The 20716-nt window shown below is 37.4% G+C and overlaps 2 protein-coding genes across 3 annotated transcripts in view; both read left to right on the plus strand.

Moving 5' to 3' along the window:
* c9orf72 (C9orf72-SMCR8 complex subunit) overlaps window positions 1-9221 on the plus strand; it is a 17263-nt gene extending 8042 nt beyond the window's left edge. Inside the window, exons 4-10 of one of the 2 annotated variants that reach the window (XM_088434089.1) lie at window positions 26-90; window positions 1144-1216; window positions 2227-2343; window positions 4726-4961; window positions 5055-5112; window positions 6742-6851; window positions 8097-9221. In XM_088434089.1, the coding sequence (XP_088290215.1) occupies window positions 26-90; window positions 1144-1216; window positions 2227-2343; window positions 4726-4961; window positions 5055-5112; window positions 6742-6851; window positions 8097-8283 (846 nt within the window). In that variant the 3' untranslated portion in view covers window positions 8284-9221. The remainder of the gene's footprint in view (window positions 1-25; window positions 91-1143; window positions 1217-2226; window positions 2344-4725; window positions 4962-5054; window positions 5113-6741; window positions 6852-8096) is intronic. The other variant, XM_088434090.1, reaches the window with a different exon arrangement.
* A 3574-nt stretch (window positions 9222-12795) lies between these two features.
* Window positions 12796-20716, plus strand: part of bltp1 (bridge-like lipid transfer protein family member 1) — an 88831-nt gene continuing 80910 nt past the window's right edge. Inside the window, exons 1-5 of the mRNA XM_088432936.1 lie at window positions 12796-12922; window positions 17083-17218; window positions 18279-18395; window positions 18946-19024; window positions 19154-19218. Of these exons, the coding sequence (XP_088289062.1) occupies window positions 17113-17218; window positions 18279-18395; window positions 18946-19024; window positions 19154-19218 (367 nt within the window). The 5' untranslated portion in view covers window positions 12796-12922; window positions 17083-17112. The remainder of the gene's footprint in view (window positions 12923-17082; window positions 17219-18278; window positions 18396-18945; window positions 19025-19153; window positions 19219-20716) is intronic.

A 20716-nucleotide genomic window follows, 5' to 3' on the forward strand; every position in this document is an offset into this window, starting at 1 on the left:
GTTTCACTTTTTTTTTTCTTTCTAGATAAAAGACACCGTGCTAAATGATGATGACATTGGAGACAGCTGTCATGAAGATTTCCTCCACAAGTAAGCGCTCCAGTCCAGGCAAATGCTGATAGATGATGAACAGCGCTAGATTAACAAACATCAGTTTTCCAATGAGTAGAGGCACCTAATGTTGTGAACTTTCTTCCAGCCGAACAGAGCGAAATTGCTGTTGCTCAGAGTTTCAGATCTTTATTGCAGTATCTTGCTGAAATGCAAAATGGTCAGTAATCCCATCTAATTTATTTGTAGGTGAAAGGACATTTATAGCTACTGAGTGTTTAAGAATACAAACAGTCAAGATGGTTTATATTTTAGTCTGTGTACATCATTTATGGCCAGTCAGATCGTCATGTTAATGGCCATAAACAACAAAGAAGAGTATGTATTGCATTTTCGGATCACTTCCATGATGTCAGTTGGTGTAACTATTCAAGCCTGATTTAATGAGATCCCAAACAACAAGAGATGAATTGTGTGTTAAATGGTAAATGGACTTTCACTTATACAGCGCTTTTCTACCTTGGGTACTCGAAGCGCTTTACATGAACTAGTTATTTACCTACTGATGATGCAGCATCAGGAGCAACTGGGTGTTCAGTGTCTTGCTCAAGGACACTTCGACCTGGTCTTGATGGTCGGGGGATCGAACCCACAGCCTCTCAGCTGGGAGACGACCATTCCACCACTGAGCCATGCTGCCCCCATGCTCAGTTCACGCTCTGCTGCTGATCGGCTTGTTACATGTGATTTACTAATACCTATTTCAATTTTGGCAAAAATGTTCAATTGCGGGAGCTAAATTGTGTGATGTTCACACCCGTTAATAGATTGCTCAAGCTCAGAAAATTGTGGGCACAGACACATTTACAAGATGTTTCCAACTAGTGTTGATGTTTCATTATTAAGTGATGGAATTGTAAGTGTTACACTGAAGTAGGGGATGACTAACTCCAGGCATATGTCTAAGTTACAGAAAGAAATCTGTTACTCTAGTCATTTTGGTGAGGGCAACAACTACTTTAAAGCCTGGACACAAGTCAAAAATAAAATCAAGTTAATGAATTTTAATGGTGTTGATTGTTTTTGATTCAGGGCCATCAGCTCTCATCTCCAGACTTGTGGTTGTTCAATCGTGGTTGGAAGCAACCCAGAGAAAATCAACAAGGTAGCGTGAACAAGTCGCACGCACACATACACGTACACGCATGAAACGCGCACACACACGTTTGTGAGTTGCTGCATACATTTGAGCTACAGATGCCTTGCAAGGTCTTTGTGATGTTAAAAAATAAGACCAAGATTATTCATTTCAACACTTTTTCCAACTTTAACGTGAGCTATAACCTCTATTTAAAAGAGCAAAACTTTTAAGTAGAAAAGTTCCCCTATTCACAGTGACCAAGTAACAATATAATAATAGTGTCATACTTATGTTTAGATAAATGCCGCAAGGCATAAGTAGCAAGACAAAATATTACTATATTTACCTCAAATGCTCAGTAGTTACTTAAAAATGGTGAAATGTGCTGAAATAATCTCAAACATTACCTAAATCCACAAACATACTCTCTAAAAGTGAGCTAAATACTCCTTGATATCGTCCAATACCTCTGTGATTGCCCAAATCTATTGAAAGAGTACATTGTTTTCCTTAACTCGAATAGGTGTATATGAGCTATAAACATAGAGCATAATATATGTATGATGCCCTGTGTACAAGCACCTAACTCCTGGCCCGCCAGGTCAGGCCTGCCACATTATTTTATATGGCCCATGAAGGCAAATCACCTCGGTTGACTTCATGTGTCTATTGAAGGTCTTGGTCTCAGTTTTTTAGGTGACAAAAAAGTAGCTTCAGTGTAGGGTTTTTTTTTTTTTTTTATACCTCCTTTGTATTTTTAGGTCATATGCCCTGCATGCAGTTTTGTGTATTTGAATCATTAACTGATCACAGAGAAAATGATGAACATCTACTTGCTTGATTTTATTGCGTCGGTAGTGTTATATTGGATGTATGTATTTCCACCTTAAGGAATTGATAACCTTTAGTTCACCTATCAATCAAATCAGTTTTGATTTCTGAACATTATCCATTCAAAGGCAATTGCTGTTCTATAATGGTTTAAACTAGTGCTGTATTTTGATTCTTTTTTTTCTGAACCTATATTTAAACAGATCGTGCGAACACTTTGCCTCTTTCTTACTGCTGCTGAAAAGAAATGTTCTCGACTTTGCAAGGCAGATACATCCTTCAAATATGATACTGGCCTCTTTGTTCAGGGTCTGCTAAAGGTAAGCAACTTGTAAAACGTCTACCAGATTAGGCGCAACAAATTCATAGCCTGTAATTTACCTTCAAAATACAGTGGGCCCCCGGTTTACAAGATTAATCCGTTCCCCAGTTGGGATCGTAATGCGAATTCGCTGTTTGACGGGAAATCCAAACCTAAAATCCAAACCTATGTTAATTAGTCAATGCGTGTAAACCCCAGGTAAAAACATAAAAATTGTATATACATATTAGAAATTGGTGACAAAATAGTATAGTAAGTGCCACTTATGTATAATATACATGTATACAATTAAATAAGATCATAAATAAAAAATATATAAAGGATTTAATCACCTTTGAGTTACGCGATGAGCTAGTTATGGCCATATTCCCTAGTACTAGTAGCCTAGCCTAGCCTTCTTCGTATTTCCTGATTATCTCCAGCTTCATTTCCATACTAATCATCTTGTTACTTCCCTCTATAACATCACCAGCAATCAATAAATACTATATTGTAAGCACTCACACGAGAACAAATATTTAACATGTCGCCATTTTGACACCTTGACGCCGACTAATAGCAGACCAGCATCTTAGTAACTCTGTGACACCAACCAATAGCAGACCAGTATCCTAGGGAGTCGTGATGTGGACCAATAGCAGACTAGCATTGTAGTGACGTATGAGCACGGTACGCCTGGCAGACACGCACACTGACCGCCATGTTTGAGAAGAGAAGTTGTTGTTTTTGGTGTCGTAAGGCGAAAATACATGGCGTTATAAGGGAACAAAAAAAAACGTTGTGGCCCATGTCGTAATGTGGAAAAAAAAAAAAAAACGTAGGGTGGGGACGTCGTAAACTGGGGGTCCACTCTAATGATAAACTGTGTTGGCCAGCTTATTGGTGGTTTGTTCCTTAATTTATTGCTGTTTTTTGTTGATCAAATTTCTGCATGTTCGTGTGCATCTACAGTCCCCATCACTGTTAAAATGCAAGAAGAGAATTTTTTTAAAGTGTACCTTTGATGCTGAGAAGCAAGTCTCTATGGTTATCAAGAAAAACTACATCCAAACATGTTTTAGTTTTCACTGGTTGTATTAAAATAAGCTAATAACACTGTGAACATATTTTTTGAGACAACAGCCATACTTGCCAGCAGAGGGTGCAGATGTGACATGCTGGCATCTTTGACAGTGGACTTGTGTTGCCATTTAATGCACATCATTTTTTGATCGTTGTCGGGCGAACCTGATTCAGTTTCTCAATTTTTCAGTATATAAGGACTTTTTGTCCGTGCTGACTCTGGAAAATTGCAAGACTTAATCAGATATGTCGAACAACGACCAAGAAAATGACACACATTTGAATGAGAGTTTAACCAATCTAACAGCCTGTTAATATTGGATCTTGGTCAGATGCAAGTAAAGGCACCTTTGTTTAAAAGTTAATGACTGCTCCTCATTCAACATTGGTGGAATCATGGAATAATTTTGGATCTAATGAGTCTACAGCAGCAACAACCAAATCCTCTTCATAATTGTTACAGTCTAGCTTTGTGTGTGGATGTGAATTGGGGAGGGGGGGTAAGTTAAGAAAAGAGAAGTGGTTTGCAAGTGCGGTAGGTGCATCTAAAATAAAATGACTGCTTCACCGTGAATTTTGCCTCCTTGATATCCTGTGGCTCCTGTTTGGTTGACGTGCAATGACTGGTACCCCCAAGTGGAACTTCATCTCTGGAGAGAAAATTTCCCAAATTCTGTTAGGAGAGATGAACATGAATTAACAACACAGGCATTCTTCCACTGTGGCTAATGAACATTTTGTTTCAGTACGATAGCAGTGCATGTGACTCTGGACTGCAGAGACTCAGGGAATGTTAGCGGATGCTCTTACCACACTCTGGCGCGCTGTATGTTGTGTGTTTTAAAAGGAAATAAAGTTTGTGCCCAAAAAGAAACACATGCTTGTCCAACTTCCGTACTACTGTGAGGAGATTATTGGTCAGGGAAGGAAGGCTGGCAAAGTTTATTGAACACAGTTCCAACACTTTTGCTATATACGTGCAATCTGTTGCAGTAAATCATACTCCACAAAATTCACTGATCGCAAAAAAATTTCCAGTCCCCATTAACTGTGAGAAATGAGAGAAAACTGTACATTTCTTGTTGTAATCTTTTTATACTTTCTTAAAATTGACTTTTTGCAGTGCAGCACCATAAGTACATTTTAAACAAAGCAGACCTATTTTGCAGTTTCTTGTTTTGACAACTTTTAACGCAAACATTAACTAAAAGCAACAAAAAAATGATAACCAGCTTGCCAGACTATAGAATATATTTTTTGGGCGGCAAATCAGTGTGTAATGTTAATCATTCCTTTCCTCTGTTTGTGTGTTTTCCAGGACTCCACAGGTAGTTTTGTACTGCCCTTCCGCCAGGTTCTCTACTCGCCTTACCCAACCACACACATCGATGTTGACATCAACACAGTCAAGCAAATGCCACCTTGTCATGAGCATACTTATAATCAACGTAGCTATATGCGGTCTGAGCTCAATACACTTTGGAAGACTGATTGCGAAGAGGACATACCTCCTGACATGGTCATCCCCACTGATGACACTTTTACTCCTAACTTGTAAGCTTGATGTTTATCTGCTCTTGAATCAGACTTGTACGGAAGTTTTCTGTCATTCCAAAACATCAATACAGTATTCCTCTTTGCTTGTAGGAATATATTTCAAGATGTAACACATAAAGACACTTTGGTGAAGTCATTCATAGAAGAGGTAAGTTCCTTTAAAAGCATCAGATATCAGTATTATGTTCACCCTTACATTTTCTGCCCTGCATAAACTTCTTAGATTCATTTTCTGCCCTGCATAAACTTCCTAGATTCATGTTGAAACAGTAATAGGGAATCCTTTGGACTGACACAATCAACTTTATTTATTTAGCATTAACAGCCACAAACGACAAATAAATGTAGAAACAGCTTTGACAAGACTGGCGAGACAATCAGTCCATCAGCTCAAGGGCCCAACAATGACCCATGAGGGCAGGAGTTGTAATCCACTCCTGCATTTATTGGTCAGTGTCACGCCAGGAGGCAATCACGTCGTTAACTTGTCTGCTTGGCATGCAGGAAACCTTCACAGCACGTCTTTCCACAATTTTATTTTTTAAGGTGTCGAGAGAACATTGTAATGTATAATTTTTTTCAGGACAACAGAAATATTGCTGACGTTGCGTGGAAGACTTGTATATCCGAAATCTACCCCCCCCCCCCCCCCCCCCCCCTCCCCCAAATGCTTTACTTCAGACTTGTCCAAAGTCCGTCCTGGGGACCAAATGCGGCTCGTGGTCAATTTCCATCCGGCCCGCAGCCTCCGTCATAAAATCAATATCGTCTGGCCCGCATGGAGAATTAATACTTAGGGCAGCAGCGCTGTTACCTGCGTGTGCTAAATGCTGCCATCTATAGGCTCAATTAGGAACAGCAAATTAGTGTATGAGTAATTGACTCTATGAGGCCCTAATTTTCTAAAATGGCGACAATCACCAAAAGGAGGAAAGTTAAGCTGCAGTGTGACGCAATGAGCTGCGGTCAGCACCAGCAGCTTTATATCGCCAACTTTTATTGACAGTTGGATAAGGACAAGTTTCCGACAGATTCGAGCATTTGGTAAGAAAATGCTAAGCTTATTCGGTTCGACACATTTGTGTGAGAAGACATTCTCGGTTATGAACTTAAATAAGAGCCGCCGTGTGAGGACACGGCTATCAGACTCTCACTTTCAAGACATCTTGCGCATCCATACTACTACCATAGAGCCACACCTGGCCTTTGTCCTGCACTCCAGATCTCATTTTCACCCATCACACTCATGCGGACAAGTCATTTTTCATTTACGATTTTTTTTTTTTTTTTTAAGTTTTCACTCCGGAATAATAACCATTTACAAATCCAATCAACATTTATAGTTACTAATTTCATATTTTAAATGAGCCCTGCACTTATTGATATGACTATTACTTGTTCATTTCTCTGTTACTGTGTTTAAAAATTCTATAAATCTTAAACTGCCATGGTGAGATGAGTGTAATTTGCACCCAAGAGTACAATTACTTCAGTTCAACTGTTAAAAAAGTTAATTAAAGTTTTAAAGAAAGTGAAGGTGAATATTCAAATTCAATATTTAATGTCAATTCATTTTTGATATGCATGTTTCAAATTAACCAACCATTGACCATTATTTGTGGAAATTTCATTATAAAACTTGTCTAATTGTGACATGAGGGGTTTTGGTCGAATTGTGACATCAGGGGTTTTGGTCGAATTCCAGCAACATATCGTTTTTTTCCGGGTTTTCCATTTTCCCCACAAAAGCTTGCTTTTAATTCTATGCCACACCTAGGTGTTCATGCTGAAGCCTGGCCTTTCCCTGCGGAGTGCCTACTTGGCTCAGTTTCTGTTGATGCTCCACAGGAAAGCCCTTACACTCCTTAAGTACATCGAGGATGAGACGTAAGACTTGTTCACAAATTTCTCCAGTTGTTGGTCATATTCCTTATTCGAGAGCCACAACCCAGTCTGTTTTCAATGTTTCCTTTCATCCAACACAGCACCTGCATATAAATCAGGGTCTTTATCAGGCTTCTGCAAACCTTGCAGATGACCTGGTCATTTGGGTAAGGTGTGTTTGTTGATCGGAAAAATTGAAAACAAGCTGGACTGTGACTCTTGAGGGCTGGACTTGGCCATATCTGCATGATTTCATCGGTTGTATCAATGTATTAAAGCGTTAACCCTAAACCCTTTGAGAAAACAGATTTAGCTTTGTTTTGTATTAAAACAAGAATTGAAAATTTTGATGCAGGACTAACTGCAACAGTAACTGAATAGTAGTTGACTGCCAGCATGTTTTCTATTATTAGGATTATGAATTGTTTACGAGAATATTGTCAAAAGCCATTAAAATGACCTATGTTTGAATGGGATTAAAGTAGATGTAGACCAGACTAGAACTAGGTGTTGTTATGCTTAAAAATACATTACTTTTGCATATATCCGGATTTTCAGGAGCATTCAAAACATCAGACTTAAATGTTGTGGTTCTTGGCTGTTCCGTGCATTGGTAGCCAATTTGTTCATTTTTAGTGTCCATGAGTTGGAAATTCCGTTCTTCGAGAGCTGCTATCCTGCATGTTGTAGATGTTTTTATGTTCTGGAACACACCTGAATCACATAGTCGGCTTATAAACTAGCTCTTCAGCAGCCATGGTAACGATCCTGATTCTTTGAATTTATTGTGTTGAAGGACAGAAATGTCTAACACATGCAGGATAGTGATTTTCCAAGACTGGAGTTGCTGACCCCTGGTTTAGTCAAGTATAGCCACCATCCACATAAGGTCAATCTTAGCCATAAAAATATTCAATAAAATAACACCCACATACATAGAGTGACCAGTAGTATAGCTTTTTGAAACAAATTTAAATGGACTAAATTATGACATAGGAGACTTTTTCCTGACATGACTAATTCTCTACTCAACTATATTTATAGAGCACTAGTAAAACAACCATAGCTGCAAACAAAATGCTGTACACATTGTTTTACAGGTGAGTTTGTTAACTCACTTAGTGTTTACGTTAGCTGCGCAGTGAAGTAGCATTTACTGTATTATTATTAGCAATTATCATTAATAATTATTCTTAATTGCTGTGCTGGACATGTTGCTAACCATTGTCTTTGTTGTGACATTTTCAGTCAAAAGGGGAAGAAGCCTTTTCGGTCCTTGCGCAACTTAAAGACTGACCTTGATTTGACAGTGGAGGGAGACCTGAACATTGTCATGGCATTTGCTGAGAAGTTGAGAGCAGGACTACACTCTTTTGTGTTTGGAAAGCCCTTCTACACCAGCATGCAGGAGAGAGATGTTCTCATGAACTTTTAATTGTATTTTTTTTTTTTCTGCACTAGATGTTTTGAAAAATTGTAATAAGAATATCTGCATGTTTTACTCATTTTTCCTTCATCCCCTTTGTACTCTCTCTCTCTCTCTCTCTCTCTCTCTCTCTCTCTCTCTCTCTCTCTCTCTATATATATATATATATATATATATATATATATATATATATATATATATATATAATATAAAAACGCCAACTAGTTGAAACAAAATATCAGGCATCACAAAAATGTTACTTAAACATATATATATATATATATATATATATATATATATATATATATATATATATATATATATATATATATATATATATGTGTTAGCCATATGTTTTTTTTTTTAAGATAGGATCCCATTAAAATTGCTTTGCTGTATGAAGTAAATGCCTTTATTGGTTTTTAGAAACCATTGAGAATACCTGTGTGAATGTTGCAAATCCGTTGACATATTTAAAATATTTATTGTGATCCTTAAAACCTGGAGATTTAATCATAGATAAAGGCAAAGCACTCTAAATGGACTCAAAATGGTGTGCATGCATTTACGCAGTTGTGCATGCCGTGTATTTGCTCTGATTAATCTTCTTCTCAGCAATTATTCAAATTTTTGTTGTGAGGATCCAACAGGCTGTCACGCCTAACTCGTTAACCCTGCTTTGAATTACCTGTTAAGTGTTAATTGTTATCTGTTTCAATGTATTTCCAAAGTTTACAGATTTTAAGGATACATAGGATACAGTTTGACATAGTTTGCTGCTTCATTGTTTTATATACTTTTGTTTGATATTCCTCTGATATAACCATCAATTTCCTATTGTCGTTTATCCTCACTAAGGTCGCTGGCTTACTCAAGTATGATAATAAGAATTTCAAAAGTGTCAAGGGCTTTTATTGACGATTAAATGAAATTTTTCAAAGACTCGATGTTTGCAGTGTTGCCCCCTTTTTTAAGACCTCTGCAATTCTCCCTGGCAATTTTTCAATCAACGTCTGGGTCACATTTTGACTGGTGGCACCCCATTACTGCATAATCATTGCTCCGAGTGTCTGAATTTGTCGGCCTTTATTGTCTGCTCGCCTTTAAGGATTGACCGTAAGAATCCAATGGAATTAAGGTCTGGGGAGTTTCCTTGCCATGGACCCAATATGTCAATGTTTTTTTCTCTGAGCCATGAAAAAATCACTTTTGCCTCATGGCAAGGTGCTCAATCATGTTGGAAAAGAAAGTTTTCATCACCAAACTTAGAAGAATTTGCTCATTTGAGTTTCTTGATCCGATAAATGGTTGATCTTCGCACAATCTTGCGAGCAGCAGTATCTCTGCTTATGAAGCTCTTTGTTGCCTCGCAATTTTTGCTGTATTTGTTTCCTTGCTATTAGTCGTGATAACCAATGATCTAAAGCTCCACCCTCCTTTTAAAGCTGCTAGTCTAACTCTATCAACATGACAAAGTGACCAGCATTGTGCTCTTCAGCAATTTCACCCGTGTTAACAAGATAATCACTGGTCCTTTTTTGTCAGGGCTGAAATGCAATGAAAGTGAGTTTTGGACGACATTCAAATTGCCCTCATAAAAAATGAGCCAGTACATTCTGTAAAAAATAATATTTGTGATAATATATTAAACAATCGGCAGCCATCGTGACATCGACGAAGGTGCCTGAGTTCTGGCAGACCGATCCGGCCGCGTGGTTTCAGCTTATTGAGGCGCTGCTCCACCTACGAGGAATCACTGCAGACGTCCCACATGGTCGTGGCATCCCTTGACCAGCCTACTACACGTCAGGCGATGCAACAAGCTGGTTCTAAGTCAGCCAGCCAGCACCCCGCCATGGGTCCTCTCGCCCGTCGCCCAGTCCCTCAGTGCCCCCGGATCAAGCCAGCCAGCAACAGGCTGGTATAGGCGCTGGTGAGAACGACTGGTGCAGTCCAGTACCGGAGTCCCGGGCCGTCGACCGGGATCTTCCAGCCGGGAGGCCTCATCTACTACCGATGTCCGTCTGGCCTCAGCAGTAGGCCTCAAGCCAGCATATCCCAGCGGTCCCTCCGATTCACCAAGCCCCCAGGTATGGTCCTGGTTTACCTCAGAGCGGGTCAGCTGGTGTTGGTAGCCGAACAGGGTCTGGCCCAGGCACAGACTGGGACGCAGCCGCGACCGGCCGTCCCTCGGAAGCCCACTGTGCCTGCCAGCATGCAGGTCAGCACTGCCGCTCCGGCTCCTGCGCAACCTCAGAACATCTCTTTGGCAAAGCCACCCCGTGGTTTTCACGCTCTCACCCTTACTCCTGTCGCACCTGGGCCCCTGGTGTCACATACACTGCCCAGGACCGGACTGTGTACTCAGGGTGTCAGACTGGTGAATACCCTGTGTGGTTTTCCATTATGCCTTTCTGGGTGTTGGAGGGGGGGCAAGAGGACCATGTCTCTCACCCAGTAGGCATGTTGCTATGAACCTTTGATGCTGTTTTGGACTTTGTTGTATCAGTTTTGTGATGGCATGCGAAGAGTAAAGATGTTGTGGTTTCTTCGCCTCGCCACAATATCATCATAATACTGTACAGTGTTTAGACAAGAGGGGTTTCATAAAATATATTACTGTCAACTAAATTATTTTTGATTCGCTACTTTTTTTGGGTTAACTTCCCCTTTTCCAATACCTGTCAAAACCCACAGCTACTTTTTAGGTGGTGATTAATTTGAAGGGCTAGAAGTTCATTGAACACTTAAGAAAACAATTGTATTTGAATAAATTGGATGTATTAACACTATTGTTATATATTGTTATCACTAATGATATTCATTTATGAGATATGAATCATTTTAACCCCTGTGTGTCTGGGGGGTTTTCACTGGCCTGGCCTTATTGTTACCCAACTTGGGCTGACTTTGAAAGGCTCAAAAATTCGTCAAATAAACCGTATTTTTTGCACTATAAGCCACACATTGTTCTCATGATTTGAGACCTGCGGCTTATGGTCCAGTGCGGCTTATCTGCATTTTTTTTTTTTTTTTTTTTTACTAACCACCAGGAAACAATCCAGTTGTAAAGCAAATGTGTGTATTTGTTCAAGGTGTCAATTTAAGGAATAACCATGAAATGGAACTGTTCACATGTTCACAAAAAACATCAATAAATTAAATGGAGGAAGAAGACGATATTGAAGTATTGTTAAAATATATATATATATATATATATATATATATATATATATATATATATATATATACGGTACACACACACAGGGTGTTTCAAAATGGTGGACCCCATTCTAAATACCCATACCTCGGAAAATACTTGATGGATTGTCATGAAACTAAATACTCTTTATCTCGAAGGTCATACGTTTTATTGGTTGAATTTACAAAGGAAAGTACAAATATTTGTTGGTTTTATGACAGATTTTGCTAAATGTTCAATGTGAGCGCTGCCTGTGACCCTGTACACGTTGATGGCCGTCCTGGCAATTTAGATATGCATAAGCAGCCCTTTTTTTGAAATGTATGGTGCCAAGTCCTAATTTGTTTTGTAGTTGGTGCTTTCTTTGTAAAATTTGTGAACAAGGCACGCTGCACTGTCTTCGGTGATTAAGTCCGAGCATAGTTTAACACGCAAAATACCTTTTCTTTTGAAGTGAACAGCAGATAGAACTGCCAAATGTTACACACATCTATGATGGACTACTATATTTTTCAATGACTTGGACCTGCGTTTCACAGAATGTGGTAAATAAATATTTAAAATCACTTAATTCATTCATTGACTGTAATTAATGATCAGACGTATGTTTAGACTGGCAGTCCCGTCACCACTGACGAACCATCGAATGACGGAAATGTTCAAAACAACAATGGATTCAGAATGAGAGGAGTGTGTTTTTGATCTGTCGTAATTATTCTGTCAGATGTTGCTGCACAGTTCGACTGTAATTTATAATCATTCTACGGTCAACAAAAACGAAATGACTTTATAATGCCCCCCAACAGTGGAGAATTATGTCCAGTTGTTCAAATAAACTACCTTTGCACTGGGAATTGTCATTGTTAGTGTTGCTTTTCTGAGTCATGGTGACATTAACAAAAAATTGTTCTGTACGATCTTGCCCAGCAGGACTGTTGTTCAGTAATAAGTCATGAATTACTCTTGGTGTTAAGAGTTTTTTTTTAATCCCTCCCATGTAATATAATTAGCCTAATATGATGGGCTAGATAGAGCGATAGAGCACTTTTTTTTTTACATTCAATTGAAATTTATAGCTGGGTATTAAAATTAATAATTTTTTAAATATTACACATTGTCCCTTTAAGAAAAGCTTTCCCTTTTCAATGGTTTTACAAGTATCGCACTATTCTGGTGACAGTGGTTTTGATTGGCACAATAAGCTTTACCTCAACACGTTAGAGAATCTCCCGCTTTGATTGGTCAAATTCATTCTTGTCCTTATTTTTTTCTATTGGTGGGTTAAGGAGTTGCTGTCGTCAGAACCGGAAGAGATGTTGACTGGCCATAAGCCAGGTAAATATCAGCAGAGGATGGATTCTCTGCATGCCTGTCACAATAAAATGACAAGGAGCCTTGGACAACCGGAGCAAAGATGAAACGACTGCCTTTACTGAGGGCATCGAGGTACTTAAATCTTGTTGAGTTACTTAATTTGATTTGTTATTAAATGGGAAGTTGCAGGGTGCGGCCCGCTGTCATTAGCATGCTAGCTACAGCCAATGCTAACTTCGTGATATTTAGCTGTATTGACAGAATTCTTCAATTGCAATTGTCATTAATCAAGTGGTCGAAAACGCTACTCTGAACAGCCCCCTCCAACTATGTGCATTTTCTAAGGGCCGACATTACATGCGTATTCCTTTCTGTACCGTGAATAGTATTGTGCCATAGGAATTACTCAATATTGAGGATTAGCTAGTCTTGTTCCAGGCATGGCTTTTCCTCCCCGATTTCAAGTCTCAATAACTTTGTGTAGTCTACCAGATGTTGACGCGCATTAGCAGATACTAAAGCTTGCCCAATGTGAAAAGAACAGTGTTTAGTATGCAAGTTTTCACGGTGTAAACAAAGCAAGCGTGACTGTTCATCACATTGCTTGCCATGGGAGTCAGTCTTCATAATTTGTTTGCGATTAAATGGCATTCGACTGCTTTGATAACAGTGCTCGATGGTTTCATTTTAGGAATGGTGGCGATTTTACAACTCATATGACACTTGTTACTTCATGCGATTTAAAGGCAAGAGCGTGTGTCTACTTCCGGGGTTTCATTTTTTTTTTTCTTGTTGTAATTGAGATGTATCCTACCTTGTGTATAAAACTACAGGTGTATCGTCGAGTACTAGAGTGAAACAAACTTTCACTGAAATCTCTCAATATTTATTAAATAAGTATTTTTGCTCGCATATTCCGACGTTCTTACTTACCCATAATGGTTGTAAAGAGCTCAATTTACGATATGGGCACCTACATGAATTAGAGTGAGTTGGCTTGCCTTTGCAGAAAATGGTGAATAGTGATAGAAGTAGTTTTTTTCCACGAACAATTTTTGATGGATTAGTAGGGATTTGTGTTGGTGTGCAGCAGCTCTCAGGCGTGTGACTGCTAAGCTTCAGTGAATGAACTCCCTATCCCAGGCACGCTCATGTATAATTTCCCTCCAGAAATATCTTGTCACAAACAAATCATTCCTCTTGTAGGAATTTGGATCAAACATAACGGTCAACACGAGTAAAAGAACCTATGTTTACAGAGGATCCACAGCATACAATCATGTACTGTTCCTAACTTTTAACCACTAAAATGAGGTAACTAGTTTAGCACAAAGATATGCTAAAGGAGTGTTAATTTGCTGAAAATATTTTTCCCAAAGACATTTCCTGGCCATAGATATTAATAGTGTGCATCTTTTGACGAAAGATGATTCGACACAGTTTCTGATACAAAACCATTCAAGGACTGTTTGACCTGAAAGTTGAACAATTGGATTTGTTAAGCGATTGGTTTAAAAAGGATTGCTTTAAATAGGAAACAAACAAACAAAAATATATATTTTCTGGTTTATACCAGTTTTTGGTACATTGCTAATGGATACTTATTAATCAAAGAAACATCATAATCGTGGCAGAGCTGAGCATGTTATCTTGTGCTATGTGATGACTTATTTTTACACCACTGCACAAACTACTGTACATTATGTCTTGCATAGTTTGTAACTCACAATATGATGTAACCAAGGAACTCAAGCAGATCTGATGAATGCTGGGATGATTTGCTGTAATCAAGTACAGCGGGCCCCCGGTTTACAAGATTAATCCGTTCTGCGATTGGGATCGTAACACAAATTTGGCGTATGGCGTGCAATCCAAACCTATGTTAATTAGCTAATGTGTATAAAATCCCAGGTAAAAACATCAAAATTGTATATACATATTAAAAATTGGTATCAAAACAGTATATTAAGTGCTACTTATATATTCTATACATATATACAATTAAATAACATCATAAATAAAAACTATATTAAGGATTTGTTTACCTTTGAGTGACATTTGTTATGGCCATATTCCCTAGTAAGGGTATCCTAGGCTAGGTTAGCTTTCTTCATACTTAATTATCTCCAGCTTCGTTTCCATATAAATCATCTTCTTAGTTCTCTCTTCAACATCACTAGCAATTTTGGGACTCATGGATAACCAACTCAAGTTTAAATTAAGCACTAAAATGCATAATAAATACAACATTGAAAGCACTCTCACACAAGATCAAGTCTTTAGGCAGCCAGCTTTGTGACCCCGTGCGTCGACCAATAGTAGACCAATATCTTAGGAAGTTGAGACGCCGACCAATAACAGACCAGCATTGTAGTGACGCGTTGCAGCAGGGGCAGTTTGGCGCCAACAGAAAATAAGAGCAATTTCCTCAAAACTCCTCAAGAGGGAGGCAAAACAACAAACACAACCAACCCCACAGGTCATGACGGTTGTTGATGTTAATCGTAAAGCGGGATAAATGCCTTAAAAAGGGAACGAAAAACTCAATATTCCACAGCATAACGTGAAAAACGTAACCTGGGGGTCCACTGTACCTGAATTTATAGGCAACGGCTAACAATCATTTTAATATTTTAAATATTTGAATTATTTGTCAAATAATGATTTTTTTTTTTGTTTTAAACAGGACTAGTTCAAATTGACAATCCAAGAAAAGCTCAAACTAATAGTTATTCAGTTTTTGGTTTTGCCTGTAATGTCAGAAAATAGGTGTTTATATTGATCATTGTTTTCAGAGTAAAAGCAAATGTTTTCAAACATCGCATTTCAATTCATGCCAAAGACAGTCACTATGTACTTCCATGGATTATATACTCCAGAAATCAGAATATTTACTGCTGAGAGATGTGTAAAATTCTTTTTATTTATAATGTTTATTATTATTAATAATTAATTGTTTTAATAATAATAATATAACCGTGCCAGAAGAGTGAAAATGATCACCAAACATAATAATAATAATATAAATGTGCCAGAGAAGTGAAAATGATCACCAGATGCCTATAATACATAGCAATCAATATAATCTATTGTAACACCCATATAAAGCACATATTATCAATATATTTCCGCCGCACTAGATCCTTAATTCATGAGAACTTGTACAATGCAACCTACCTTGTTGACAGTTGGCGCAGCATTGGCTTGTTATGAATAGAAACGTTGCTAAATGCCACTAGAATCTGTAGATTGGTGTGTAATGAACCGCTGGGATTCAAATAATGAATTACTTGAATGATGGGAATTATCCCTAAAACGAGATGAATGAGCTAAGAAATGTGAAAGCTGTCAATATGAAATGTAAAATCACCCAATGTTAAGTCAATGGGATTTTTGGCATGGAAAACAGGGAATTGCGAGAAATCTGTAAAAACTTGGAATTAGAAAAGGGAAGCAGTCGTCGCACAATTAATTGGAACAATATGAAATTGGAACGTCTGAATCTGATTAACTGGGAAGGAGTTGAAATGCGTCAAAAAACGGGTGGAATACTAGGTAGTGCGAAGTGGGGTCCAGTAGGAGAGCAGACAAGTGAACGTGGTTTCTTCCCCCATTGGAAAAGACGAATCATTTAGTTTAATATCGTCAAATATTTTGCGGGGTTATTTTATTATTTTTTGTTTTCTTCATGTTGCCTTGATTTTTCTGTTACAAGACTGACTGGAATGGTCATCAGGTTTGTTTTAGATGTTGTGACAACCACAAGTTAATTCTGGTTTCTATAGGTTCTATAATCTCTATGTTGAACATTGTGTTTATTTTTTTATTTCCATTGTTGTCTTGACCTCTTTTTAAAGGTTACATATTACATAAAAAAATGAGTTCAGGTCCCTCCAAAAATAATTACTGGTACTCATCAGTCCTGATCAATATGAATTAATTAAACTTACTAAAATTTGTAAAAAAATATAAAAAAATGTCTCGAATATATGCAAAGATGCTAGACATCTAAGGTGTGGATATAGCTGAATGGAAATGCAAGAGGCTTGAATTTCACATATACTGTATACTAGTTCTTTTAGTATCTGATGAAAAGCGTAACGTGTTCAAGTATAAATTATTCAAATTGCAAGGATGGATAGGCATGAGGATATGATGCCAGTTTTGAGTCGCTGAGTTTTAGTAGTTGAATAAATATTACAATTTGAAATTAACTCTATTGTTTTAATAATAGTGATGTTGATCTCTATCAAATCAAAATTGTAGTGATACTATTTTCTTTCCTCTTTTAGTTGTCAACATCAAAGAGAGAGCCAATAGCCATGGATGTGCTTGGTTCTAAGAACAATGAAAGTACCTTCCCAAGCTTAGGGGATTTGGATGACTTTCTCACCAAGCACAACTCTAACTTCATATGGCTCCTCGTGGGTAAGTGCTTTGCATGTGTTCTGGAAACATCAGTTGATTAAAAAACAAACAAACAAAAAAATTCTGTATGTAGTCTTAATGTTAATACAATACGATATGATATACTTTATTGTCCCTATTGGGGAAATCTGTCTTGGACTCAGCAGCTGCAGCAAACATGAGAAAACGAACACAAGACAGCAAGCAATATACGCAGACAACAATTTGCACCTTGGTATTGCACATAAATATTGCACAAGCAGGATATCCTGACACATAATAAAAACAAATGCTAAAACATGTAAAACCATATAAAACATGCTAAAAGAAACTAAAATGATCACACTATGTGCTAAAAGCATTTGTCGTGTTTTCACCTGTAGTAATTCAAAACTAAATGTATTTTGCTGCATATCTGTCTTACTCTTGCTGTTAAGCAACTCTACACAACAGAGGTAGCTCCCCTTTGAGACATTATATATTCATTTGAGGACAAAGTTGAAGCAGTGGTGCTCTCACTCTCCATCATTGAAGTTAAGTAATAAAGTGCGTACATCTGAAGGAGTATGATGATATACAGTATGGTGTCAATTTGGCATTTTGGCAAATTTTCATCATCTTGAAAAAAAAATTGAAAAAAGTAGAAAGTATGACATTACACTTCTAGCAATACATTGCACTTCTAGCAATTTAACTGTTTGAGTAAAGGCTTAGACAAATGATTTATTTACAATAATTTAACAATAATAACAATTTGCAGCTAAACCAAACCTCTAAGGTGGAAGGCATAAATCTGTTCTGGCTACACATGCCTACTAATCCAATCACACGTCTAACAGCAGCCTTCTTAGATGTGTGATTTGCATGTGCCAGTGGGAGTAAATCAACAAAAAAGGACTTAGTGAAAACACAGTCATGACATTGGCTCTGAACACCTGTCTACTTATACCGCTCCTGTTTCCTGCTTTTTCATCTTTGTGGCATATGCGAAAATACACTGTATATATATTGTTGTCAAGCAATTTTACTCCTATAAATGATGATTTCTTAACTAGTCATTTGTCTTTGTTTTGCCATGAAGCTACCATTCTGTCCTGTGGATGGATCATCTATTTAACTTACTATAACTCTCGAAACATTGGCCTCATTCTCACCCACATCATCAACAGACTCTACAAGGATGGCTACATTCATATTGGTGAGTTCAACAGCAGCTCTGTTACATAGTAAATCTGCGAAAATTTGAATTCATATGTGCCAAACTGCAATATGGTTGACTGTAATACAAAAGCGCAACAGTGTAAATTTCACTTTGTCATTGCATAGTCCACCATTTATACCTGGAACATTTTCCCTGTATGTTCAAAACAGCAATCAATGCATGTTGCACTTCTAGCTTTTAGTTTTTGCCTGGCATAGTTATCTGTTCTTTTTTTTTTTACATCTAAGACCCATACTAAGATTTAAGATGTTGAAAATTGTCTCTAATAGACTTTAGATGTCACTGACACTTGTTTTGGACAGAAATTGCTTACCTTATTGATCTTTCGGTGTTTAGTTGGTTGGAGTGGTAACTCATTGTTTATGGTCAGCATGATTTTTCATTGTATGCTGTTTAAGGATATTTTTTACTTTGTAAGTTAAATCAAGTACAAAACAAGTAAAAAAAAAAAAAAAAAAAAAAAAAAAGTAAAGTGCATTATGACCCACTTTGTCTAACACAAAACTGGCCTCATCTTGCTCCATAGGCTCCTTCTCTTTCTCTGTGCTGTCAGGAAAGGTCATGTTCCGAGACGTTTACTATATCAACCACGACATGTCTATCAGGTAATCTGATCATTGTTGCAATGCTCTGTTCTATCTAATCTGTCAACAGAATCTTTTTTTTTTTTAAAGACTTCCTCTTTATATTTCCTATAAATACATATTTCATATGGATTTTTTTTTCTTGGACAGGATACAAGATGGCTTTCTTATATTCCGCTGGTGGAAAATGTATAACCCTAAGCAGAAACAGCATGGTGAGCAACTTGGGAGATATTCCTATGATTCACACAAATTTGACCTTTGAAAAATGTTGACACACTGCTCATCACATTCATTTGTCTTTCCTAATTTATTTAAAACAATAATGAATTATTAAATGTAGTCAGTCATACTTACTGTAGGTGTTGTTTTAGTCTTTTAACTCTAACCCTAAACAATACATACTCACAGTGGATCCCCAGTTAACGATGACCCATGCCGTAGTTTTTTTTCACTTTATGACGTGGACTGCAATGTTTTTTCATCCCCTCTTTACGGCACTTTTCCCACTTTAGGACATCAATAACTGTCATGTCCTTAGGGTTTGGCTGTGTTTATGTTGTTTTGCCTTGATCTTCAGGCGTTTTTAGGTAATTGATTGATCCTAGTGAGTGCTTACAATATTGTATTTACTGTGTATTTTAGTGCTTAATTCAAACTTTAATTGGTTAGCCATGGGTCCCAAGATTGCTAGTGATGTTAAAGGGTGAAGAAGATGATAAGTATGGAAACGCAGCTGGAGATGATAGACACAAAGAAGGCTAGGCTAGGCTAACCTTGCTAGGGAATATGGCCATAACAAGCTCGTCACGTCAGTCAAAGGTAAATAAATCTTTTTCATAATATTTTTTTTTTTATTTATGATGTTATTTCATTGTATACATGTATATTTTATATACCGTATTTTCTGGACTGTAAGCCGCATCTGTATATAAGCCGCAGCAGCAAAAATTGACCAAAAAAAACATCTTTTTGCCACGGATAAGCCGCACTGCACTATAAGCCGCAGGTCATAACAGATATTTATGCAAAAAGGTGGTATATGAAAGTTTTACATTTTTTGTATATATTTATTTTTAAAATTTTCTACCAACTGCTACATCCTCTCTTTAACAGCATTGTATCCCATTGTTTAATTGATAGATGAACCCTAGTGAACATTGCACACACCGCACAAAAATAATATATACAATCATATTATAAATACAATCATATATACTGTATACTGTATATCAAACACAAACTTTTATACAAGATCCTTATGCCGTCCTCACTCCGAAGCTTTGGGTTTTTCGCCAGCTAGACGGCTGGATAACAACATTTCAAACAACCAGACTGTCTTTTGTTTTGCTTTATTTGAACAATGGCCATTAACCATGACCCTCTTTCAAGTCAGTCAACTAACATATAAACACTTGCCGAACTTTAATCTATGAATTTACTGTATTTTTAGCCAACATTAGCGGGTTAGCAACAACTAACAACGACGACTAACTATAAAGTGCAGCCTCTACATAAACTACTCTACATAAACCTCTACTATAAACACTCATCGCTTACTGAACATAGGCAGTAGCGTGCGTTATCAACATACACAGTACTGTATAATGTACTATTTGCTTTTTTACATTTTTTTTTTTTTTGCGCATTTTTTAAATTATTTTTTATTTTGAAATATTTTTAATTTTTCCTGGAAAAACCCACGAAGTACTG

This window comes from Hippichthys cyanospilos, chromosome 14 (assembly GCF_059441005.1).
Source record: "Hippichthys cyanospilos isolate Australia breed blue-spotted pipefish chromosome 14, RoL_Hcya_1.0, whole genome shotgun sequence".
NCBI lineage: Eukaryota > Metazoa > Chordata > Actinopteri > Syngnathiformes > Syngnathidae > Hippichthys > Hippichthys cyanospilos.